Source organism: Apodemus sylvaticus, chromosome 5 (assembly GCF_947179515.1).
Source record: "Apodemus sylvaticus chromosome 5, mApoSyl1.1, whole genome shotgun sequence".
In the NCBI taxonomy this organism is placed as follows: domain Eukaryota; kingdom Metazoa; phylum Chordata; class Mammalia; order Rodentia; family Muridae; genus Apodemus; species Apodemus sylvaticus.
Genome location: NC_067476.1, coordinates 40,188,976 through 40,215,052, shown reverse-complemented (window position 1 = coordinate 40,215,052; position 26,077 = coordinate 40,188,976). Strand labels below are relative to the sequence as shown.

Here is a 26,077-nt window from a genome sequence, read left to right as displayed (position 1 = left end):
AGCATACTCACATCGTATGTAGGATTCTCCTCAGCTCCTCTTCTTATTGGATTAAAATTCCTTCTTGTATAATGAAGACTAGTTCCTGTTGTGTTAAAAAAGAATCAATTTGCAGCCGGGCGGTGGTGGCACACGCCTGTAATCCCAGCACTCTGGGAGGCAGAGGCAGGCGGATTTCTGAGTTCGAGGCCAGCCTGGTCTATAGAGTGAGTTCCCAGGACAGCCTGGACTACACAGAGACCTGTCTCGAAAAAACAAAAAACAAAAAACAAAAAAGAATCAATTTGAGGTCTGTATCATTCACGTAGTTCCATAAACAAACCTTTCGATACCACTCTCAAACCTTAAGGCGATCATATGTATAGCTCTCTGGTTCACTTAGGGTTTGACAACAGGCTGTGTCTTCTTCCAGATTTTGGTCATCTGGCTGGGCTGTGATCTGGTGTCTGTTACCCTTCACTCTAGGGCTCAGGCTAAAGGGTGGCAGCTGTCGGATTGTTCTTATAGTAAATTACTAGAACCCAAGAAGCGGAGCCCAGCCAAGCCTGTGCCGGTCAGGCCTCTGCACACGCCATTGCCTGTCATTAGCTTCAGCATATTACATGGCCAGTCCCCGTGTGAAGGCGGGGAGAAGCATTTTCCTCCCACCAGGAGTCATGGCTAGAGTGTATGTGAATACATGACAGGGAACTGAAGAGTCAGGACCAGTAATCAAGACAATGGTGTTTTGTCTTTTCTGCCTGCCCACCTCCCCCACTCCATTCTTTTCTTTTAAATAGCCAGGCTCTTTTGTTGGAGAGTTAATCGTCACAAACCAAAGAAACAGTCAAAAGTGCCCGGTTTGGATTTGGCACCATCTGCCGGTGTTCACACACCCATAGAGATAGCTCTTTGATAGTTCCTGATCAGAAGGCGAGTCCTGTTCTTCTGCAGGCTTCATGTTTGATACTCAGAATTACACAGTTGGCACAGTTCTTTGCAGGAGACTACTTCCAGAATGTTCCTGGGTACTCTTTCAGCCTTGACCCTTGGTACACTTTCTCTTCGAGGTCCTAGGTATGCAGATGCTTGTTGGGGAAGTTCTCAGGCCCGGCTAGAGAAGGCCACTCACCTGGTAATCACTGTGTGGGCCTCTGGTTTCGTTGGAGACCCACACATTTGACTGCAATTGATAAATCTATGAATATTTTATGATTATCCCAGAAGAGCAATATTCTGTTTTTTGTTAAGGTGTTCCATAGGGAAAGAATCGTGAGAAAGAGGAACTGGGAAGAAGCCGAAAGATTCTGCCAAGCCCTTGGAGCGCACCTACCCAGCTTCAGTCATAAGAGTGAAATTAAGGACTTTGTTAATTTGTTAAAGGACCAGTTCAGGTAATATTTCTAGAATAAGTGTTTTTGCCCTAAGCCCGGTGTCATCTTGGTATTCAAGGTGTTGTCACTTAGCATCTAAAGAGCCATCCCATGTTTCACAGTCAAGCAGCGTCAAGTACCTTACTGCCCGATACCGTAGAGATTCAAAGTCAACTGGGGCATAGTCCTGGCCCTCTGTGTAGCACATACCAACAACGGAGTTAAGAAAAGTATGGCAGAAGCATAGGGCAAAGACAAGGAGAGCCTGGGAAGCAGCCAGAAGGGGTGGGAGCGTTTCTGGTGTAATCAGGGCAAATGCCGTCAAGGAGGCAGATTCTTAGAAGGTGCACGGTGTTTTGAAAGGTAAGAGAGGAAAAAGGAGCCGGAGAACACAAAACAGAAACAGAGGAGCTTGCTAATCAGGGAAGACGTTTGATCCTAAGGGAGGAGAATCAAACAAAGTGAGGCTCCAAATAATTTCAGTTGCGAAAAGTCTAGTTGTTATAAACCACCTGTGCTCCTGTAAGCACACACATGTATAGTTGCACAGACAGGACCAGGGTGTGGATCAGTGCTGCCAGGCTCCCCTGCCGTCTGTGAGGCTCGAGGTTCTAGCCCCAGGAATGCAAAGATAACACGGAGTGGGTCTGTGTTGGGGCAACTAGTTAGAAGACTACCGCAATGGCCCCTGTGGAAGTCACATGGGGTAAGGACAGTAAGAAAGGAAACGATTGAAGGGGCAACAGTCATTGTGGTTGTACCGTCAGTGTGGAAGGCCTTTCTGACCTGAATTCCCAGATGTCTCGCAGGATACCATAGAGAAATATAGGTCAGTGGACGCTTTCCAGACAGTCATGGCGATTAGGGGCTTCAACACCACAAAATTACTTTTTCTTCACTTTTCTGAACACTGAAAGGTGTTCGTTTAATCAAGGTGTACTAGGAAAAATGACTTTTTTAAAATAAACACATGAACATATTCTAGTGGATATTTTCTATATGATTGTGAATCTAACAAAAGCCCTCCCCCCCCAAAATAAAAGTTTACTAGAGAAATGAGAAAAATCTAACCAGCCTTGTTCTTTTGCACATCATTAACTATAAAAGATGTGTGAAGATCAATATCTAAAGCATATTAAGGTACAAGACGCTTGCGTGTTTAGTTCCCAGTTAACTTCATTTTTGAGGACTGATCTAAACAGTGTATATTGCATCCTTTGAAAAGAAAACATGTGAAAGACATACACAAGCTCCGATGTGAGTTTAGAAAAATCAGGGACACACAAAAATAAGTAACTTATTATAAAAGAATTCAAAGCAAGAATATAGTACAACAAGTCTTGATAGCTAATGTATGCCATTATAAGAACAGAACAAAACTATCCTAAGAGAAAGATATAATAAAGGAAGGTTTTAGGGGCTGTAGAGATGGCTCAGCGGGCAAAAGCAATTGCCACGCACGCCTGATGATCTGAGTTTGACCCTAGAAGCCATTTATAAAAGCCAGATGTGGCTCACATCTGCAGCTCTCCTGTGGTGAGATGGGAGGTGGAGACTGAAGAAATAGCTGGGTCCTCCTGCACCAGAATGTGCAGTGTGCCAGGAGAAGAGAGCCTGCCTCAGGAGGGTCAAAGGAGAGACCTGAGCCTTGAAAGTTGTCCTCTGACACACACACACACACACACATACACACACACACATGTACACACATACACACACACACACACACATGTACACACACACACACACCATGGCACAGATACGCTCTCATAGACATTTTTTTTATTTTAAGAGGAATACTTTAACAAATAACAGGTTATTAACACTCTTTCTAAATGAAAACTGGAATGTAGAAACATAAAATAGTTCTGGAAATATGAAAGTATAAGTTATGCATTTTTATCTAGAAACCATATTTTAGAAACATTTCACATGCAGTAGCGTTGAAAAGTGCCTGCCCATAGATCAGATGCAAGAGGGGAGGGAAGCTGTGTGAGGTCTGTGTAGAGAATTATAAGAAATGAAATAACAAAGGATTAATCTAGCATAAAATAAGTTGGCAAAGGCCCAATTTGTACATTATCAGTTTTGATTAAGACCAAGGCTACAAATTTGTTCAGTAATGAAATCCGATTCTGTTTTGCTAGAAAAAGCATAAAACAAATCTGGCCATTAGTGCTTGTCCAGCCCCAAGATTATGGTGTTGCCATCCTGGGTGGACGGAATCTCAGTATGTTTTAAAGCGGTGCATTTCAGTAGAGTCCTTCTCTTTAAGAGTAAGGGGAGTGGTGGTCTGTGTTGAGAGTGTAAGGGGCTCACAGCCAGGGGTGCCACTCAGTTGCCATACCCGTGGCTTACTGCATTTTGATACATTTTGCTTGACTGTGCTGTCTGTAGGATTGTCCTATGTTAACTCAAACAGCAAAGGAATTAATAGCCACACGCTAAATATTGTGTGATCAGATTATAATAGACACTGAACCTGCATCTAGAAAAACACCTTATCCATTTCTGGCTTACTATATAAATATATCACATATTTGAAATGTTTAATTGATACATCAATTTGTATTGCATTAGAAATATAACATTTAAGTCAGTATCTGTCATAATTAATGATAGAGCACTTTAAAATGCATTCTCGTAAAAGACAGAAACGGGTATCTATTATTACTGTCACTGTTGTTGAGCTATTTTGTAATTTAATATAAATTAAGATAGAAAATGTTATTATGTGTAAACATATTGTCTTCAGTGGAGGAAAGGGAAGATTATAAAATCTATAAAAATATGCTGTTCACATTGGAAACTAGTCGGCAAAATACATAGAAATAATCAATGGGTCTTACATCTAGCAAGCAAGATCTAAAATATTTCATTAGAAATTTGGGGTTTATTTCCCAGGTTTGCTTTATCATAGCCTATATATATGATGTGTGTGTTTGTGTGTGTGTGTGTGTATGTATGTATGTATGTATGTATGTATATGTATATATTATATATGTATATATGTATATATGTATATATGTATATATGTATATATGTATATATTATATATTATATATTATATTATATATTATATATTATATATGTATTATAATATACATATAATGTATGTATAATATATATATTACAAGGGTGGGCATGGCGGCATACTCCTGCAGTCGGTTCTAACATAATGAGTGGGGTAGCAAGAGGATCAGGAACTCAGTGTTGTCCTTCACTGCATAGGGAGTTTAAGGATTGAACCCTGGCTTTCATGAACACCGACTGGGCAACCATTCCACCATTGAGCTATATACCCCGGCCCGCCTCATTTTTCTTTTGAGACAAAAGTCTCATGTAGCTCAGGCTGGCCTCATTGGCTATCTAAAACCCATTTCTGAGATCATACTGATTATCAAACTTCTAAATCTTACTGATCAACCTGTTTATGACCCTGAGCTTTTGGTATCCCATAGGATCGGAGAGGTCTTTGTGGTAGCTGCCTCCGGAATATGGCCGCTTAAATACACTGCCGATCTCACTGGAAGTTTGAATTTTGAACAAGGCAACCTAATAAGATCACAAACTTCAAACACACACGAGCTCGTGTACACATGTGTGTGTGTACACACACACATGCTCACACACAAACAGACACAAACACACTATCACACCATCACACTATCTGGGTGAAGCATTCTTAGAAAATATTTACAGAACAAACTCTCAATTCTATGTGAGGGGTTACTATCTCCAGTTGGAACAGGAAGCCATGGGCAAATGCTGAGATCTATCTGCCGATATTCAAGAGGATCAATTAATAGAAAAATCTCATAGTCTTATATGGTAGAAATAGCCATTCAGAACATCTATGGGCAGAGTGGATCATTCAGGGAGGCAAAGTTGTGTCAAAGAGGCTACTTTTATTGATTTGTTTCCTCTTTAGCACTATTGAACACCCTCCTTAAAAGCCGATATGAGTTCATATGTAAAACTTAGAAAGAATATAAAGTAATGAAGAAAATGAAAACCGTTTCAAATATAGCTTATAGACAACATTTTGTGGAAATCCTCTCCATTTTCTTCCATTCCTATACACATTTTCAAAAAATAGTCTAAAAAATACACCAACTATAATGTTTTTCCATCTACAAATGTAATGCATATTGAAGCTGAAGAGGATGAACGTGTAGAGCAAAACAAACAAGCAACGTAATACCATTGCCCGTAGGACCATAGTTTATTCGTACACTCGTGCAGCAAGCTAGTGAAGGCCATATTAAACAGGCTGTGTTATCTGCTTAATAAGAGCTCCATTATACGGCAATGGTTTGCTTGGGCCTTGTTTTGAAAACGCACATGCTTTAAAAGCAAGACGGACACAATAGTGTAAAGGAAAGGAAGGAAGCGGGGTCATTTACACTAGAAAATGATTATGAAGTCTGCTTCTTGAATGTGTTAACTTTTATTATTGGAATTGACCTTCCCAGCAAGAAGCCTGCTGCCCACCCCAAATCTGTGTCACTTGCTTGAGACGGATGGCTGCTTTATTTCTCAGTCTAGGTTCTCTATCTCTATTTGGATTTCAGTTAAAAAAAAAAAAGATCCATGAGACCCCAACTCATTAAGGCTCTTAGACCATTGCGACATCCCAATGGGCAACCATTGTGGAGGCAAAATAGCCCTGGGCTTAGGGAAGAGCGCTTGTTTGCAGCCACTGCTGTTGTGTGCATTCCCTCCTGTGCAGAGGCACAAATGGCTTTAGATATAAATCTAGGCTTTGCAGACTAAGAACCCTCATCAAAGAGAATTTATCGGGGGTTGAGGCTCGGATACTGTTTTCCTTAGCAACCAAATGCTGCCGGAAATTGGACTGAGAGTCGGAACTTTAACACACTTACACTTACTAACCCCTTACACAGCGTCTCCAGATAGCTTTGGAACTAGTGTGTGGAGTAGAAACAGTTTAGAAAGAAAATGGAAATGTTTCATTTTGATCTGACTCCCCAGTTTTTCTCTCTGGCTTTCTTGAAATCTGCATTAGCAGGATGCAGTGAATAATGTAGTGTCCGGCTTACTTTTAACTTTATCTGGCAACAGCTAAGCAAGCTGCAATTCAGAAATTACTTTCTCCTCTAACCCCTCCCCCTGCCCCACACATACACACACACACACACACACACACACACACACACACACCTCCAGTACCTACTGTTCTCTGTACTTATGATGCTCTAGGGAAGCCCTTCAAATGCAGCTGAAAACTAAATTCAGGATTGAAATGGGGTTCATTCTCTGAAAGTAGCAATGGTTAAAGATATTTTGGACAACTGAGCAAACTCTTTCTATAAGAAACCACCCTCTGATCTTCAGCAAAGGACCCAGAAATAGACTTTAAAGTAGAGAAGTTTGTCAGTTGGAGGATGGAGATCCACTGGCTAAGAGGAGACTGGTGAGAGGCCCATGGTGCCGCGGAAGGATGAGGCCAACGGATGGGGGTGTTGGGGAGCTGTTTGAATCTAGGCAATAGGTGAGCTTTGGTCTTTCTTCCTAAATGAATAACAAACTTTTACTACACAAGATAAACACGCTAAAGCCCATGTCAGGGGTTTCCCAGGCCAAAGTACATACTAAACAAAGACTTGGAAGAAATCGTTATATTGTCATATGAGGCTGAGGAAGAGGACTTAGCCCCACTGCCTTAGCCACCTGCTGAAGGGCGACCTGTGTCTGGTGACTGTCTAGTCCCTGTGGTTTAGGGACCTGTGATACAGCAGGAAGCTTTCTATGAGAAAGCTTAGGGACAGCTGAAAATTGCAAATTCCTTATAGCTGCCGAATTTAAATTGGACTTGATCATCTCCAATAGATTTTATCTGGTCTGTGAACTGGTGATTATTTTCCAAAACTATAACAGCATAGAAAATGCTGTTATATAATTCTCATATTCACTAAGTTGAATGAGTTGAAAACATGAAAAAATCCTGACGGATATTAAACTATTGGGGAACGTTGAGAAGAGGAAAGAAAGCATGTGGGGTTTTGTTGTTGGTTTTTGCTGTTTTGTTTGTTTTGTTTTGTTTTGTTTTGTTTTATCTCATCTTGTCTTGTTTAGCTGTCTAGCTCATGCTGGGCTGGAACAGGCTACCTAATCCATGTTGGCTTCACACCAGCCTTCCTTCCCTTCTGCATGTAAGTGCTAAGGCTACAGATATGTGTGACCATGGCCAGCTGCAGTTATTTAATTAAAAGTAAGAAGGCGGTATAAAGTTAGGTTTGTACTTTAGGTCACTAAAAACAATTTCATAAAAATATTCAGGCTTATACTTCTCAGTAACTTTACAGCTGTGCCTTCTATATATTTTGTAAATCCTACGAAGCTAAACACTTCTGATTACTTTTGCATTTGGGTCCTACCTCCTCTGAAATATATATTTCATATTTATTTATGTATATATTGTGTATGCATGTCTATGCTTATATATGCATATAGGTGTATATACATAGATGTATAGTATATTTATGTTATGTATACACGCATATGTGTATTGTGCTTATACCACTGATTCCATGTCCCAACACAAAGTTAAAGGAATAGAATTTGGCTACTTATTTAAGCCTGTAAAGTCTAGACTTTAAGGAATGTTTTTGGTTGAAATTGGAGGCAAGGGAAGGTTTTGCAATTGGATCATATGTCGTATACGTGTTCTCGATAGAGGGAAAGGTGCCACTTACATGTGTGTTCCTGCCTTCATGTTTGTATGTATTCACCTATAAGGCATCTAGCTGCATTCCACTGGAACATGGTGAGCGCTTGGATTTCTTGCTCCAAAGAAATACTAGCCATCTTTTGAAGACTTTTTCCTCCAACCTCGGGAAGCGTTTGCACACTGCAGTCCTTTGTGACCGCTCTCTGTGCAGTAGCTTGGTCATGTTTAGACTTTATACACTTCGTTTGGAAACTCCCACGGGCTCGTATGTATCACGCTTCCCTGGCTGGGATATCTTCTGTTTCACAGGAGGCATCTGATCTCACACTTCTCTGCGCCATCACTATATCCAGCCCAGCGCTGTTACATAGAAATAGCAAGCTAACAGTGTTAAATATAATCATGAAAGTGTTTTCTACTTTTTAAAAAATGGCTCTGCTCACTTTAAAATTACTGGACAGTGGGAATTAAAATATTTAAAATTTTTTCTTTAATAAAATTTTAACCAGATAGCTTATTTGGCATCATAAAGAAAAGACATTTGATAGTGCTATAAAGACGGTTGTGTGTGTGTGGAGGGGTGGGGGATGTGATGAAACCTAGGACCTTGAACATTACAGGCCAGTGCTCCACCTTCCAGCTACATCCATAACCCCTAGACACTGTTTTTTAAAATGCCATCGTTGGCCCGGGGATGTTGGTCACCTCATCAAGGATCCACACAAAGCCCAGAATCCAAGTGCCAGCACCACATGAGACATGGTGTCTCGTGCCTCTAATCCCAACACTTACAAGAGGTGACAAGAAGATGAGAAATTCAGGGTCACTCTTGACAGCAACCCAGGGAGCTCAAGGGGGAGGGGGGCCATCGTCAGTCACATGACCCCTACCCACACCCCTTCTCAAAAACAAAACAAGCAGCTGGAGCAGTGTGACTCATGGTTTAGCGCACTTGTCGCTCTTGCAGAAGCAGAAGCTTCGATCTCCAACACCCACATCACGGCTCACAACGGCCATAGTTCCAAGTCTAGAAAAAGAAGACGGGGCAGACGAACATTATTGCCACTGACTCTCTCTGAAAATATTGCCTGATAGGAAACGTTACAGGAAGAACTCATAATAATCATAGTTTCTGCTTAAAAATCCAAAGCAGAATAGATTTTTTTTTTTTTTTTGCCTTTCTTAGTTTTAAACATGTGGTATCTGGTAGGAGGGGTTTCTAAGTGTGGGGCTGGTGGGAGAGGAGGAAGAGGGTGTCACAATCAGGATGCAAAGTGAATACATGAATGAATTAAAGAAGTGAACTCACATGGTCCCTTACCTATGGCTGCTCTGGGCTAAGGGCTTGATTGTGTTTCATTGTGTAGCTTAAGGTTATCTTTTCTGTCAGTTTCAAACTCCTGAATACACACACGTGACTCAGTCACTTTAAAATGTGAGAATGCTAAATATGTTTACCAGGTATTGTCCTAAACTTCTAATGCTGCCTCCTTTTTTGTTTGTTTGTTTGTTTTTACATAGTGGACAGCGTTGGTTTTGGATAGGTCTGAATAAAAGAAGCCCTGATTTACAAGGGTCCTGGCAATGGAGTGATCAGACACCAGTAAGTTGTAACTGTCATGTTGGAAAAAAACATGGGAGGGATGTTTCTTTCAAAAGCAAGTAAATTCATGTTTAAATAAAACATTCACATCCAAAATTGTTGTGGAACTACAGAAGACCCTGGTTAGCCAAAGAAGTCTCCACCACAAGGACAGCTCTGGGGTGTAATCCCACCAAAGCATCTCATTCTTTCTGAGAAAGCTACAGCATATTGATACTCAAATGCTGGAACATGGTACTGGGGCAGGATGAGGAGGGGGAGAGGTTTGTCACAAGATACAAAATTTTATTTAGATAATTAATAAGTTCAAGGGATCTATCATTGTGCCATATGGGACCAGAGTTAACAACCCCAAGATGCTCTCGCATCTCCTGGTGACTGTCCGAGGAAATGCATATGCTGCCTAACTAGATTCAGTGGCTCCAAGATCGTATGGACATAAGCAGCTTCAGCTCAATTAAAAAGACAAAAATTCACCTACAAACCATAACAGCCTGAAGAATTATTTATACACGTTTTGAAACAGATTTACTTACAGGATGTGGGGAGGAAGACACAATGTATTCATCTTATCTTTACTTATTTATTTTTAATTTTTTACTGTACATGTATGCCTGGGGATGGGGCAGTGGAGGCCAGTGGACAACCTTCAGGAGTCAGTTCTTTCCTTCCACCATGTTGATTTTGGGACTTGAACTCAGCTCATCAGCTTTGGCCGCAAGCACCTTCACCTACTGAGCCAGCTCACTTACTCCACTGACTGTTACTTTTTAAAAAACATGTATACTTACTTTCTCTACATAGAGTTAAAAAATGGAGATATACTGACATCGTGGCAATCTTTGGAGAGTACAAATTATTTTCCAAAGCTTTCATTTGCACTGCTTTGTGTTTATTTCTATTATCAACTAATAGTAAAAATATATTTATTTTTATTATCTAAAAGCATTAATTATATAGTGAAGAAAGTGTCTGTATTAAGCTTAAGTCAAACCTAAAAAGATCCTTGAATAATGCTTGTGTTTACCTTATCTAAAGAGGGGTTTTACATGATACTTCTTGTGTGTGCACATGAGTGTGTGTGTGTGTGTGTGTGTCATTAACTTATTGGACTTTTACATATTACCAAGCTGGCATTACAGAATATCCCTTGGTATCAAAACTCTCAGAGGAAAAATTAGGGACAAAATTCAGTATCCTAGGGATAATAATTTCCTAGCTATTCTTATTTTCTTTTTCTTTTTTTATTGAGTTATTTACTTTACATCTTGATCACAGCTTCCCTCCCACCTCTCCCCCTAGTCCTTCTCCCTCCCTCCCCCCATCCACCCCTCCTTCCTTTGTCCCCTTTCATGAGGGGCCTCCCATGAATATAGACCAGCCTAGGCAGTTTCTCCTGTTGAGGCTAGACAAGGCAGCAGAGTCAGGGGCAGCCCTGTGGCCAGTGAGCATGCTTGGACTACTAAAGCTGCCCACACTGCATGGAAGTTGCAAACATTGTATCAGCCTACGTTCTCAGCGCTGACCTGTCTTCTCAGGTGTCTGCTGTGATCATGGAGCCGGAGTTCCAACAGGATTATGACATCAGAGACTGTGTTGCTGTCAAGGTTGGTACCAACTGGGAAATCAGTATTACAAATAAAATCCAAGGACTGACACCAGGGCCCAGTGACGGAGTTCATGCTTAACCTATGTGAAGCCTTGAGCTTACCCCTCACACCACACCCAAATCTGGCATCATGTAAGGTCAGGCCAAACATCCCCAGGTGGGATGGAGCGTGGTGCCAGGTGCGGTGGAAAGCACACCCAAGCAGTCTGACTTACACTTAATTTAAGAAAGTAAAATTTATATTTAAAAACCACAGCTTTCTCATCGTTCTACAGGAAGACACCACGAGAACGGGTGAAGGAAAAGCCGAAAGGGGGGGGGGGGGTGATCGCTAAGGTCTGTCCAGAAAGAGTTGGGATTTGGCTTTGGTCTCTAAGGATAGAGTTTGCACAGGGGAAATAGGACACGGCTTTCTAATGGGCAGCAGTGCAAGAATACAAATGGAAGTCTGATCAACAGTGAGAAGAACAGGATGTATTCAGTTGTACTTGGAATTACACTAAAGACAGTCCTTGGAGGATGGGGAGATGGAGTGCTTTAGAGTGTTGGGTTTCTTCCTGATAGCTCAGCCCTCCAGTACAGGAGCTCCGTTGTCCTCTTCTGACCCCCGTGGGTACCAAGCACTCCAGTGGTGCAAAAACATATATACAAGTAGGACCCTCATATACATATAATCAAATTAATTAAAAAAAAAACTGTTGAAAAATCAGGTGGCTGTCAAGTTAAGGTGCGTGGACTTCCGTGGGAGTTTTTGTTCGGTTTGGTTTGGTTTGGTTTATTTTCCATAGACCACAGGATGTTTTTAAGACTAAGAAGGGATAAGATAAGCCAAGATAGTGAATGAGCCAAGATTGTGAGGGAGATTTATCTTGAGAGACATTTCCAAGATGCAGCAGCTAGGACTGGAAGAAGATAGCACAAGCACATGAGGCATCTTGGACAGAATCCATTTGTTTATCCATTTTATATGTGATGTGTCTGGGAGGATCATTGAAACCGTAGAAGGTATCGGTGATAGGGTTCTTCACAAGACTCCAGCATTGCAAGAGACAGACAGTTCAATAATCTCTGATACCATTGGCCCGGGGCTCCAGTAGGTAAAAGAGAAGGAATAGGCAATGAGGGGTTATTGTAAGACTGAAAATGTAATGGTCGTACAATGGTAGTATGGATTAGTTACAGAGCCTTTATGAGCCAGGCACTGGGGTAGGCACTTAAATGTGCACAATCTTGTGAAGTAGGTGCAGTTACCAAAATCATCAAGAACAAAATTCCAGCTTAGATGTGTCAGAAGTAACATTTAAACCCACACACGTCCAGATTCATGATATTTTACCACTGTGCTATTTGCCACATCCTAGAACATCTCCAGGGCTGGCTCTGGCCAGGGTGGTGAAGGAATCAAGAAAAGATGGACACACAGACACGCAGACACACATACAGGCTGGGAACAGGAGGACTGGAGTCTGTACTGGAGAAAGCACAGGACCTCTGAAGTTCGCACCATTTATTACATAGACTTGACCTGAGAGGCCGGGTTTTTGCACACAGCTGAACAAGGAGACAGGCTCAGCTAATCCAGGAGCAGTGTCTAGGCAAGCAATACTAAGACTGTACATTTCCAAGGGAAAAAGTTACGGGAGACATTTTCTGCACAATCAACATCTAAAGTCATACCCCCGGGGAAGGCTTTGGGACCCTTGACTGCAGTGTCAACAGCACACATTCCCTCCGGACTTCACTCCTCGGGGCTTTCTCTGCCCCCCTAGTCTGCTGGCAAGTTATTCATAGAAACAGGCAGAAAGAAAGACGGGTGCCATAGTGCTCACCTTTAATCCCAGCACTCAGGCAGAGGCAGGCAGATCTCTGTGAGTTCGAGGCCAGCCTAGTCTACAAAGTGAGTTCCAGGAAAGCCAGGACAGTAACCCAGAGAAACCCTGTTTCAGAAAAAGAAAGGAGGGAAAGGAGGTAGGGAAGAAAGGAGGAAAGGAGGGAGGGAGGGGGAAGGAGAAAGGAAGGAAGGAAGGAGGGAAGGAGGGAAGGGAGGAAGCGAGGGAGGGGGGAAGGAAGAGCAGAAGCAATGCTTTTCAGAGGGAATGATTTATTGTAGTTAACTAGTTCAAATGCAGCATAGCTATAAGACATACACTACAGTAAGTTGAAATCTGGAGAACGGGGTTGGTAGGGGGAAACTGAATGCTTAAAAAGGCCAAAGGCCACGAACTAGTTTTGAGGAAACCACAGAGCGTAAAAGAAAGCAAGGGATGAAGAGATCTGTGTGTGGCACCTTCACGCCACAACCCAAGAAAGGGTCAGAAAGACACACTGTTGCTGCACTGGTTCATTTTATAGGATTTACAACTCAGCACAGGTACAAGCCTCAGAGACGTTACTATGCTGTTCAGAATTGTCCAGAACATGGATGCAATGAACTGTACTTGAAAGGTACATAGACCTCCATGTATGGAGAGATTTTGGCCCTACCAAAAATAAAACAAATGAATAGAAGAGGTGCCAACCGGGGCCTGTCTCCTGTCCAGAGACTCATGCCTCTCCCACCATAATACTCACAAATTTGGTCTTAAGAGAAAAAGAATCATAAAAGTGATGGCAGCTCCTCCCGACTGTCCCTTCAACATTCCTTTCCAGTCCTGATGGTCCTGATCGCACATCCTACAAGTGGAACAGCAACACGGAAGCCAGAGGCTGTGCTGCGGGCCCAGGAGTCTCGGTCACTTCCTGATCTGCCGTGTTATAGTCTGGCTTGGATACTACTTTAGTCTCTCCCAAAAAAGTGCAAGACGCTCAGCCTATAGTGTATACTAACATAAAACTGTCCTTCTACAGCACAGGGTACAATGGATGCATACAAGGAAAAGATTTCATTGTAATTCTTCAAAGAAATGGGGAAAATGTAAAATATAAAGTTTCATGTCAGCAAAAAAAAAGGACAATAATTAGTATTTTGGACATACATTCAACCTTTGTTTCCTTTGTCACTTGGAAAAACCCTTGCCTATGCTGTTAAGTTACTTTTTTTTTCTTTTTCTTTTTTTTTATTCGATATACTTTTTATTTACATTTCAAATGATTTCCCCTTTTCTAACCCCCTACTCCCCGAAAGTCCTGCAAACCCCCTTCTCTCCCCCTGTCCTCCCACCCACCCCTTCCCACTTCCCCGTTCTGGTTTTGCCCTATACTTCTTCACTGAGTCTTTCCAGAACAGGGGGCCACTCTTCCTTTCTTCTTGTACCTCATTTGATGTGTGGATTATGTTTTGGGTATTCCAGTTTTCTAGGTTAATATCCACTTATGTTAAGTTACTTTTTAATGTTCCATTCCTTCATCTGTTTATTTTGCAAGTATAGTAGGTGTTGGAACTAAAGGAGAGGTGGAGGCCATGGCCTCCAGTGTTTGGAAAGAAATGCAACCATTTCAGAATATTCCACCATCTTTTTCACCCCCTTAGGTACTTGACACCCATTGGCAGAGAATCTGGCATCTCTATGATGAGAGGAATTTTGCTTATTGGAAGCCTTTTGCTTGTGATGCAAAACTTGAATGGGTGTGCCAGATTCCCAAAGGCAAGTCACTGCTTTCCCCACCCTTGAACACTGCAAATGCTGGGCTAGAAGGTATTCTGGGAAGAATGAAGCAACCGTGAAGAGGTCAAAATTGGGTCCTTGTGAAATTTAGAAGCGATTTTTGGTGGACTCCAAGATGCTAGTAATTGATGTAAATTTAAATTCAAGAAACCAGTTAAAAATGGCAGTAGAGCTTACAATGACAAGAGAAAAAGGAGGGAGGGAAGAACAGGGACAGAGGGAGGGAGGGCAAGGGACAGAGGGAGAGAAGGAAAGGAAGGAAGCTAGGCATTGTGGTACACAGCTGTAGACTGTAGCACTTAGGAGCTAAGACAAGATTGCCCAACTTGGATGTCAGCCTGGGCTCCAAGGAGTTGCCTTGTCTTTGACAAGATTATAAACAATAAACCATGTATAGTTTTAACTGTCTTCCAGCGCTATTGGTAAGAACTATCCAAAATGAAGAGAGCTTTCTCAGAGAAAAACTAAACACAGTTGATATGTAGGCAGTGCTCTAAGGAAAACCCAATGCTTTGGGTCCCAAGACCACATGAGATTAGGGCCAACAAATTTACCCTATAAATTCTAAGATTAAGCAAAGTATGTATTATTTGAAATCAGAGTGGCTGCAGCTGATATGAAATAGGGTGCGGAGAGTTCTGTGAGGACCATCGCCCAGGTGCCTCTTTGGCACGATCAATCGTGTGATCTTCACAGCCTTTGTGAATAGAGACTCTCTTCCAGAGTGGGAGCTGGAGGCTCTGGGATCCGGGATCTGATCCAAAGTATGTGTGGGCATCCCAAAGCCCAGAATTCTGAGGAGCACACTGCATTGCCTGTTTCCATTCAGAACTCCCGAGTGACTTTCTTGTTTTCTTCCCGGCTTTCTTCAGCCTTCTTTAAGAAGTCACTACTACAGCATTGTACATGTTTCCCAGTCCCATCTTGGGAACTGGTGAAAATCCATCCTTCGTTTACAGACTAGATACTCAGGTTCCGTTAGATGCAGTGAGGCTCCTTGCTGCATTTCCCTTGGTACATGTGTGTGATGTCTTCAGAGTCTCAGTCACTGTTTTTGCTTTCTATCTGATGGCCATAGTTTTGTGTGTGTGACTTCTTTAACCCAAAGTGAAAAAAAAAGAGGCTAAAAAGCCTTTCAGTTCTCATTATGGGGATTAAACCCGTGGTCTTGCATATTAAAGGCAAGTGCTTTATCATTGAACTACGTACCCCAAATTCCAGACTACTAGTAATAATTAATATTTAATAGGCCCGCCTTTTAAAAAGCCGGCACTAAAGCAAGCATTAGTAAAAACCCTGAGCTATATCCCACTCAGGTGTTTCTAACTGGACATGAACCAGTTTGATCAAAAAGCCTCCTCGATGTTTTCTGTCGTCTGCATGTCTCCATTTACAGGACACGTGCTTTGTGACCCAGGACTAACCATAGCTATTGCTCTTCTCACACAGGTAGCACTCCCCAGGTGCCAGACTGGTATAATCCAGGTAAGCTGAGCATCAAAGTTTAGCCAACTTGACTTGGATCTTTTAGGATAACATCCGTAGTTTGCCGTTAACTGCTACTTTCCTCTCAGACTCTTGAGTGAAAAGCCGGCAGACAGCAGAGGTGTGTGTGGGTGGGACTGGATGAGAGAGTAGAGACGCAGCTTCCTTCTCTGAGCACAGGAAAGTCTAGCCACAGGTCCAGTAGTCCTTAGATTGTCGTGGACAGCATTTCTGCTGGCCAGACACCCAGAGTTCATAGTGGGCTTCTGCGTTAAATAACTGAAACAATCACATTTTAAAAGAAAAGACTTTTTGTCCAGCAACCTTGAAGTTTCCCCTAGTAGCCTGCAGTGTTTTGGTCTGTAGGGATACAATGTATCCTTGGCAGGGAGCCGATGGTGTAAGAAGCTGCTCGCCTCAAGGGGGCTGGACAGTGAAAGAGAAAAAGGAGGCACCAGGGTCACAGTCCAGTAAAACCAGACTTCCAGTATAACCAATATAACTAGGCCCTCCCTGTTTAATGGCTCTTCCGCCAGGCAATGGAATCTTGAGCAGGGAAGTCCCAGGCCTTTGGGGAACCATTTACCTATATGGCAGTAGTTACAATATATGATTCATTTTGAACACCCCATGTTTAGCCGTTTGTGTTTGATTATCAGAGCTGTGACTCTGTTTTCTTCTTCAGAGCGCACTGGAATTCATGGGCCCCCAGTTATAATTGAAGGAAGTGAATACTGGTTTGTTGCTGATCCTCACTTAAACTACGAAGAAGCCGTCTTATACTGTGCCAGCAATCACAGCTTTCTTGCCACGATAACATCTTTCACAGCACTAAAAGCCATCAAAAACAAACTAGCAAATGTAATATAAACAAATGCATTCCGAAAATTTTTTCATTTAATTTTATTTTATGTATTTGAATATTTACCTAAAATGTGTTCCACTGTGTTTAGGCAGTTCCTGTAGAGGCCAGAAGAGGGCACGCCCTAGAACTGTCCCCTAGAGCTGTAGTCACATCTGGTTGTGAGCTCCAGTGTGTGGATGCTGGGAATTGAACCCAAAGCTTCTGGAAGAGCTGCCAGTAATCTTAACCACTGAACCACTTCTCCAGCCGAAGAAATGTATTTTAATTCTTTATATTTATTTCATTTACTATTTCACATATTATTTATACAATATTTCACTATAATATTTCTAAAGACTATAAGACCTAAATCTTGGCCATATATAGTATGTGTCTATAATCTCAGCTCTGGAAGGCTGGGAAAGCAAAATTGTGAGTTTGAGGCCACATCAGCCTGAACTATAGAGCAAGTCAGAGAAAGGGTTGGGGAGAGAGGGTAAGGGAGGAGGGAAGGATACAGGGGGAGAGGGAGAGAGATTAAATCCTCATACAAAATACAACTGGCTTCATAGCATCCAAAATCATGCTAGAAAAGCTAAAGAGAATTGCTTAATGTACTAGAATATACATGACTGATATTAAATATCAACATGATAGATATGTATCAGTAGAGAATATAAATAATCCTTATTTGTTATCATGTCTTTTTAAACTTTTTAATGTAATATTTCTAGTAGAAAATAAAATTAAATTGCAAAATAGCCTTTGGGTGGGAAATTAGTATTGTTTAAAGTTTATAATTAACCATAATAAGACACTATATGCCCAAATAATACATTGATCTAGTTATATATATGTTTTATATATAAAAATATATATTTATATTTGTGCTATATATACAAACGTGTATGTGTATATATATACATATACACATATACATATATACATATATGATTATAGCCGTCATTTTCTGTATCCAAAATAGGACCTATGGATATATGTATAAAGATATGTCCAATTATTTTTGATAAAAGGTCCCAGTGTATACAATTTTTTTTAAATCAAGTAATGGAGTATTTGGAGATTTTTGTGCTTTGTAGTTACAATAAAACAGGATATTTTAAATGAAAAGTGTCCTAGAATATTCAGCACTTGTAAGAATAGGTGTGCGATTTCTTTTCAGATATCTAGCGATGAACAGAAGTGGTGGGTGAAAACGAGTGAGGATCCAATTGATCGTTACTTTCTAGGGTACGTAACACCTTACATACCAACTCGATGGGTCAATTTATCACAAAAAAAAAAAAGCAGTCCTGATTCCCCTGTGCGAGGAGATTACTACTCCTAAACAGTTTTAAACATTAGTCCATACGTTTGAGAAACCAAGTGTCTCTGCATGTTTGGTATCAAGAGAGTGGCTTTAAAATTATTACGTTAACATTACGTTAATATTTAAGATGATTTGGGGTAAGGAAGATGAAGAGGATGTGTAATTGCGATGCAAGTTCTCACGCACACACCCCACACTTCCTTTCAGTTCCCGACGACACATGTGGCACCGGCCCCATTTTTCCATGATGTTTGGAGATGAATGTCTGCACATGTCCGCCAAGACGTGGCTTCTTGGTAAACCTCATTCTGACTCTTCCGTGTCTACCGTGTAATCTGAACTTCATATTCAGTTACTGCCTAAATCTGTCTTCCTTCTGAGCGAACGTTACCATAGATGGTAATGTTCATTTACCATAGATGACAGCAGCTCAAAATGCCAAGAGAAGCTCTTTCCAATGTGGATATTTGTGGCTCTTTTATCCTCAAGCCATTACTTTTAGACTAAACTTAGTGCTTTCATAATTGATAAGCACACAGATACATTTGCAAGGCTGAGCAGGGGGTAGCTCTGTATCCCCTCCTTAGACGTCCCTGCTTACTCCCTTTCTGTTTCTTCCCACCTTTCTCTGGCTTAACATATGGTTGTTTTATCAAACGTGTAGTTTTTACAAGCAATATCACTATCCTATAAACCTCTTCACATGAATAATAGTAGAGGCAGAAATGACCAGTAAAGACCAGGAATCTATTTTAGCTGTCGGGAGTGACTGCTTTAAAGAGATTCTCTCCAGACAGAGGGTAGAATTCAGACCATCCCTAGCACCAAAAGCTGTATGGTAAAGAAGGAGCCTGTCTTTATTTTAAAATGCATTCCATGAAGACTCCTCATTACAATCCCGGCTCTCCCTTTTCAGACTTAAGCAAACGAGCGGACTGTAATGCCAAGTTGCCCTTCATCTGTGAAAAATACAATGTATCTTCATTAGAGAAATATAGCCCAGATCCTGCAGCTAAAGTACAGTGCACTGGGAGATGGATTCCTTTTCGGAATAAGGTAAGCCAACTATGGTCGCTTGCGTGCTGCTTGGATGGCCTGTGGTAGAAGGGCAGCCTCTCAGAAACCTCTCCAAGAGAGCCTCCCACATGGCCTCTGCTTCCAGAAACACAAGGTCATCAAACTCATTTCTCAAGCTGTGACACCTCCAGGCCTTTCTATCCTACTGTTCTCAACACCAACGCTGCTGCCGCTGCTCTGCCGACAGCTTTCGATCCACTGGCTGGTCACTAACCCCACAGCCTGAGGAAACTGACTCCATTTTAAGGGTACTGCTTTCTTTCCCCCTTAAAGGAGAATAATCTAAGTAGCTTCTGTCCATCAGCTTAGGTCAGGAACCGCACACATGCTACAAAGTACTTAACCTTGACGTTGCCCACACAGGAGATGGATGATGTCACAGGTCTGGTGAATGGTGAGTTCTGTGTTTGCCTCTTGGACATATGAGCCTGACTGCTGTATGTGTGTATTACAGATTCACTGGGATGCTAGGAAGAAGCTGTCACCTAACGTTAGCACATTCGTTCTCTCACTTAGTGTAGAGGGATGCAGTCTAGGCTGGTTTGAAGACCCCACAAAGCCTTCAAGAGCCGCAGCTCCTTGTTTCTGCCCTGCCACATTCAACACTGGGCGTCTCTGTTGGGGTTCAGGGTGGTCCTTCTGGGGCTGTTCCTGGAAATCACCCGTTGACTTTGCTTGTGGCTCAACTTCCTTTAACCATCCAGCCTATAAGAAGGCTGAACACAGTGGTAGAATGGTTTAGGGAACATGGATTAGACAAGCTATGCCACCCTAACCTGTGTTCCTAATCACAGAGAAAGGAAGAGATGGATTTGCCAGCAGGAGGTCCTGGCAGTGAAACAGGGGCCATTTTGACCTTTGCATTGAATGAGGAGCAACAATGTAGCTCTATCACAAAACTACCATTCTCAGCCATGTTTTGACTTGGGAAAAAAAAGATTTTTTTTTTTAATTCCTCCAAGGTGCTGGAACTATGCTGAGTTGCATAGTGGCATAAACTTGAATTAAAATGTCCTACTCAGAAGAAAAGATATGCATCAGAGATCAGGAGCAAAGACTAAGAGGCCAGGCTTTGCTCTCCGATAGAACAGACCCGAGATAGCCACTTCACCACTCCACAGTTGCCTTGTGCCTGGGTCAAGTTGCTTGGCTTGTCTCAGCTCTCGCTGAGCTCTGAGAGTTAAATGAGATAAGGAGAGGACTGACCGAGCACAAAAACTGCAGAGCAAGTAAGAGACACTCGACAAATGAGACTTTCCTAAGATGCCCGTAATAAATAACATGAAAACGGCCCATCACACGTTTACATTGAAAGAGTATAAATGCGAAGTCACGTTCATTTGCACATCTCACAGGTTGGCGACAGCCTAAAGATGAGGTGTTCCTGTGTCTATGGTTTTCTTATATCTGAGTCTAAGGCTTCCTCTGTGCCTCTCTTTACAGTGCTTCCTAAAGGTCAACTCTGAGCCCGTTACGTTTTCTCAAGCAAGCACCATTTGTCATTCCTACGGCGGCACCCTTCCTTCTGTGCTGGGCCAGAGTGAACAAGGTACAGGAATCTCTGGGAAAGTGTGACGTACATTTGTTGTTTGTTTGTTTGTAATGGGGATAAAACAAGGCCTTGGCATATCTTGGGAAGTGCTGTATGCTGGAAATCTGGCTTTGCTCTGATTTGGGGACCAAGTTAGTTTTGAAAGGCTCTGAGGAATTAAAATCATACAGTTAAACTGCTTTTCATTAGAGAAGGCGGAAGGCTATCTTGATAGATAATCCAAATGCTTTTTTACTTTGTGTGTGTGTGTGTGTGTGTGTGTGTGTGTGTGTGTGTGTGTTTGCAGGCACATATGTGAAGATCAGAGAACAACATGTCTTTCCTTTCCATCATGTGGGTTCTGAAAATCCAGCTCAGGTCCTCAGGTTTCTGGCCCTAACTGCTTTGCTAAAAATTTCTTTTTAACAGATTTCATTACATCCATGCTTCCCGAAATGGAAGCCGGTCTGTGGATTGGGCTGCGCTGGAGTGCCTACGAAAGGATAAGCAAATGGACAGATGGCAGAAAGCTGACCTACAGCCACTTTCACCCCCTGCTGGTCGGTCGGAGGCTGAGCATACCAACGAATGTGAGTCTATGCTAGTCATCTACTCAGGGCTGGGAAATGCTTGGCTCTCCAAAACTTACTGGATACGGACCTGGGAACCGGGCATGTACCTTATAGGAAATAATTAAAAAGATCCCGCCAGCCATCTCCCCTGCCCCACCAGGTGGCAACAACATGTCCCCGAGGGGGGGGGGGTCCTGCTCGACCTGTTCTCACCCCGAGCTATTCTCTCCCAGCTAGCTCCCACAACATCCCAGCTGTGTTTTCTCTCCAACATAAACCCCTTGAGTTGGCAGACCCACATTACAGTAACCAAGTAAATCGAAACTCTTAAAGCTTAATTAACTAATCAGATTTATAGAGATAATATTACAATTTACAAGATGCCAATACAGTAATTTAAGAACCAACTGATTATGATAAAAGCTTTATCTCAATATTTCTAACCTTACAGAAACTTAGCTATTTGTGGCTAGTAAATGCCACACAGGTCCACTTCCGAAGCCATCTCGGTTCCTCTCCCTTCTCCCCCTGAGGCCTCTGTCCCACCCAACTCCTAGCTCCGCCTCGATTTTCCTGTCCAGTCACAGGCCTTCCACTGCCTTAACATGATTGGACATGAAAATCCTGCAACAGCACCACACGTAAACCAGGCAGCATTGGCACACGCCTATAATCCTACCCTTGGGAGACAGAGCCAGGATGGTCAGCTGCTCAGTCACCCTTGTCATTATAGTGTGTTTGAGGACAGTCTGGGATGTATGAGTCCCTGTTGTTTAATAATAAAGGAATAGTCTAAGGCACAGTTCCGTTTATAAGACATGCAAACAGGCAGATTAAGAAAGCTGGAGTTAAGAGTGGTTTCCGAGGGCTGACAGTCTGGAAGAGAGGCTGCTGCTGTGGGGTGTGAGTCTTCCTTTTAGAAAAGTGAAACTCAGTGAGCATTGACTAATGCGAGAGCTGTCCCTTCCGCACATACACTCAAACTCCAAACTACACGTGCTAAGTAGGTGAGTTGCCAATCAATAAAGCTCTGAGAACCACAGCCTCTGGGTGGGTAGGCCTGGCTTTCAGGGCAGCAGAGTCCCTGGCACTTCCTTCACAACCTTGTAACTGTCCAGAAACAGAAATAACTGTTTTACCTGACGCAGGAGGGGAGATGTGAGCGATCCACCTCACTCTCTCAAGACAAAAGGACAGAACAGTGATGGGTGGTTTCTCTTTAAGAGCTACAGGTGATGGAGATGCATATCTTTAATCCTAGTACTAGGGAGGCAGAGGCAGGTGGATTTCTGAGTTCAAGGACATCTGGGTCTACAAAGTGAGTTCCAGGAAAGCCAGGACTACAGAAAGAAACCCTGTCCAAAACAAAACAAGACATCTTACATGTAAAATGGCATAGATTTTATTTCTGGGTGATATTCTCATTAATAGGGACTAAGGCACTAGGGAGGGCGAAGGACACTGTGTTGAAAGCACACCTTGAGATTGCCACAATTAAATTCCTGATGAGAATCTGTCCAGATATTAGGGGAAATACGACCCCTTCTGCCTGTCACTTAATTTGGAAAAGTGGCATTCAGCAGCTCCTCATTCAGGCCTCTGCCCTTAGGTCACTATGGCATTTTACATAATTCTTGCTTCCCCCAACTGTCTTACTGACACCTCGGAAGCTGCTGCCTGGGGATTTTTGTATGATTTTCCTTTCCCCGGTAGGCATTTGTATTGGTTACTTTTGGGTCAAGGTACCTGCAGGGTTTGAACTCTTCAGGGAGGAAAGTGTGTTGTGAGCTGCGGTTTCAGGAGGTTTCTGTGCACGATGATGGGGACGCTGTGCAGCAGGGTGATTCACATTGTGCTTTCGAGCTTTCTCCCCCACCCCTGTGATGTTATCCCTCAACACCCTCTTTTATGAGGTGTGAGTCCTCAGGTGTGAGACGGTACCACCCACTTTCAGGATGGGTCTCTCTCCTTAAGGTATTTCTCTTTGAAGGCAGCCAGAGAGGCACCACACCAGTCCTTTTGTTCCTGTTTTCTGGTTGTATTTTGTTTTGTTTTTTGTTTGGTTTGGCTTTGGAAACAAAGTTTCTCTGTGTAGCCCTGGCTGTCTTGGAACTTGCTCTGTAGACCAGGCTGGCATCAAATTTATGGATCCACCTGCCCCTGCCTCTGAGCGCTGGGACTAAAGGCACCACTGCACAGAGGCTCTAGCAGCTTTATAGGAGATTCTAAATCCACCAGTTCACAGTGAAGATTGACCCACACAGCATCCATGTTGGAAAATTTCTTACCGCTTCTCAAGATTGTCTAAGGAGGTCTTCTGGGAATTCCTTGGTCATCTCAAATCTGCATAAACTGGTGACCCTGTAGCCACTATAGCCTCTCCTCTCTTCATCTCACACTTTCCCCACGCCTGCCAGGACATCCAGAATGGGGGGGTGGGGGCGCACAAAGGGAGTGGTCACCACCACCCTAGATTTGATGTTAGTTCTGGAGGTTAACAGTCTGCCCTGCAAGCTTTTGTGGATAACCTTCTGATGACTGTGAGATGTAGTGTTCTGTTACAGGAGAATTTCCTATTTTCAATCAGAAAGAAGCATTAGATTTTCTAAGCCTTGTTCCCGCCATCTCCGAAATATCACCAAGTTTTTCCCATCAGACTGCCTGGCAGATGGTAAAGCCCACAAAGAGATTACGACTCAGGCACCAAATCTACTTGTTCTGAGTAGAGTATTATGTGTTGTACCAACATAGACTTGTTAGCATTTCATTTGGAAATGCTGGCTTCTCCGCTCATCTGTCTGATTTTTTTAAAGCTTTGTTACGACGCTTTCTTCCCAGTCACGCTGCCATCACAGAATGAAGCGCGCAGCTTTCTGTCTGGTCCGTGCTCTGGAATTAGGACCCCCATCAATGCTAATGAGGGAACTGCGTAAATAATGCTAGACTCCTCGTGGATGCTAAGGAGTAGAGGATCCGACCTCAAGGCCTCTGCCCAGCCTCAGGATGCCTTTGGAAGTTTATTTAGATCTTTCTGAGATCAACTTCCCACTCTAAGTCCCATCACTACTTTAGGGTCAATATAATAATTGGATAAAAATCATTCATTTCGAGTTTTAGTCAGGTGCACGTGAGTGGTTTTTTTTTTTCAATATCCACCAATGTCAATATCCAATTTTCTCCAGGAGTAACTGGCACATTTAGAGGGTTTAATGTTGAATAAGGGAAGTTGTCTGTACCACTGAGATTCTGAAGTGTGTTAAAATAAACATGTATACGGTTTTGCTTTTTAATCCCCATCACTTAGTGATTATGAAAAACAAAATCAGTCTTCGGTTCTGTGCACTGTCTCCAACCTCCGGTTACCTTTATGTATAGTGATCAATATTACCTCCATATTTTCCTATTCTGTTTTCCTTAGAATCATCCAGTCTCTCACGGTGAATTCTTCATTCATTTCTCCCCCTTTTTAAATATATTTAATAATGCTTATTTTCTCTATATAAATTTTGATCCCATCCCCCTTTGGATATCTCTCATTATTTTCTATAATTACTTCATTTCTATTTTCATTTAACACGTATTTAGTTATGTGTTTGTGAGCACATGCTTGTGAACACACACCCAAACATGTACACACACACAAAGTGTCCACAGCTATTAATAATTGTATTTTACTCACATGGATTATCAAGACTGACTTCAGAGAGTTTAGAATTCCTGTAGTTGTTTTTGTCCTATTTCTAAGAGGTTTTCTTTATGTGTTTAAAACTATGTCTAACTTTGTGAACACTTTTTAATTTCTAAAGTTAACTTCCTTTTTCTGGGCCTCAAATGTTAGTCATATTTTTGTTGTTGTTCTTTAGAAATTCCATGGTAAGTTCTTCCATGAGTTGTTTTGGGTCTTTCATTATTGTTGCTTTGGTTTTGGGTTTTTGTTTTGTGTGGGTTTTTTGGGTTTTGTTTTGTCTTATTTTTTTGTTGGATGGTTGGTTGGTTGGTTTGTATGGGGAAGAAGAAACACCAATTTAAAATTCAAATTTTTCTTTCAAGGATCTTCAGAATATTAGTTCCATAACCGCACTAATTTTTGCCTTTCTTTTTAGCTCTTTGATGATGAGTCTCACTTCCACTGTGCCTTGATTCTTAATCTCAAAAAGTCACCGCTTACTGGGACCTGGAATTTTACTTCCTGTTCAGAACGCCACTCTCTGTCTCTCTGTCAGAAATACTCAGGTATTATTAATCTCACCAGGCAAAAAAAGATCACTACCACCATTTTTGAGCCAAATTTGAAGCAAGCTTTATTAAATACTGGCCAGGAAGATGGACACTGGCCAGGTCCATACATAGGATTTCCAGATAACAGCCCTAAAAT

The 26,077-nt window shown here is 42.1% G+C and overlaps 1 protein-coding gene across 2 annotated transcripts in view; it reads left to right on the top strand.

Annotated features, from left to right (window-relative positions):
• The window catches only part of Ly75 (lymphocyte antigen 75), a 141,878-nt gene that overhangs the window by 35,953 nt on the left and 79,848 nt on the right, over positions 1–26,077 (top strand). For both annotated transcript variants that reach the window (XM_052182546.1, XM_052182543.1), the window contains exons 13-24: positions 1,231–1,373; positions 9,568–9,649; positions 11,188–11,256; positions 14,728–14,842; positions 16,313–16,348; positions 17,034–17,209; positions 18,376–18,443; positions 18,730–18,818; positions 19,439–19,578; positions 21,043–21,148; positions 21,560–21,720; positions 25,806–25,935. In XM_052182546.1, the coding sequence (XP_052038506.1) occupies positions 1,231–1,373; positions 9,568–9,649; positions 11,188–11,256; positions 14,728–14,842; positions 16,313–16,348; positions 17,034–17,209; positions 18,376–18,443; positions 18,730–18,818; positions 19,439–19,578; positions 21,043–21,148; positions 21,560–21,720; positions 25,806–25,935 (1,315 nt within the window). The remainder of the gene's footprint in view (positions 1–1,230; positions 1,374–9,567; positions 9,650–11,187; positions 11,257–14,727; positions 14,843–16,312; positions 16,349–17,033; positions 17,210–18,375; positions 18,444–18,729; positions 18,819–19,438; positions 19,579–21,042; positions 21,149–21,559; positions 21,721–25,805; positions 25,936–26,077) is intronic.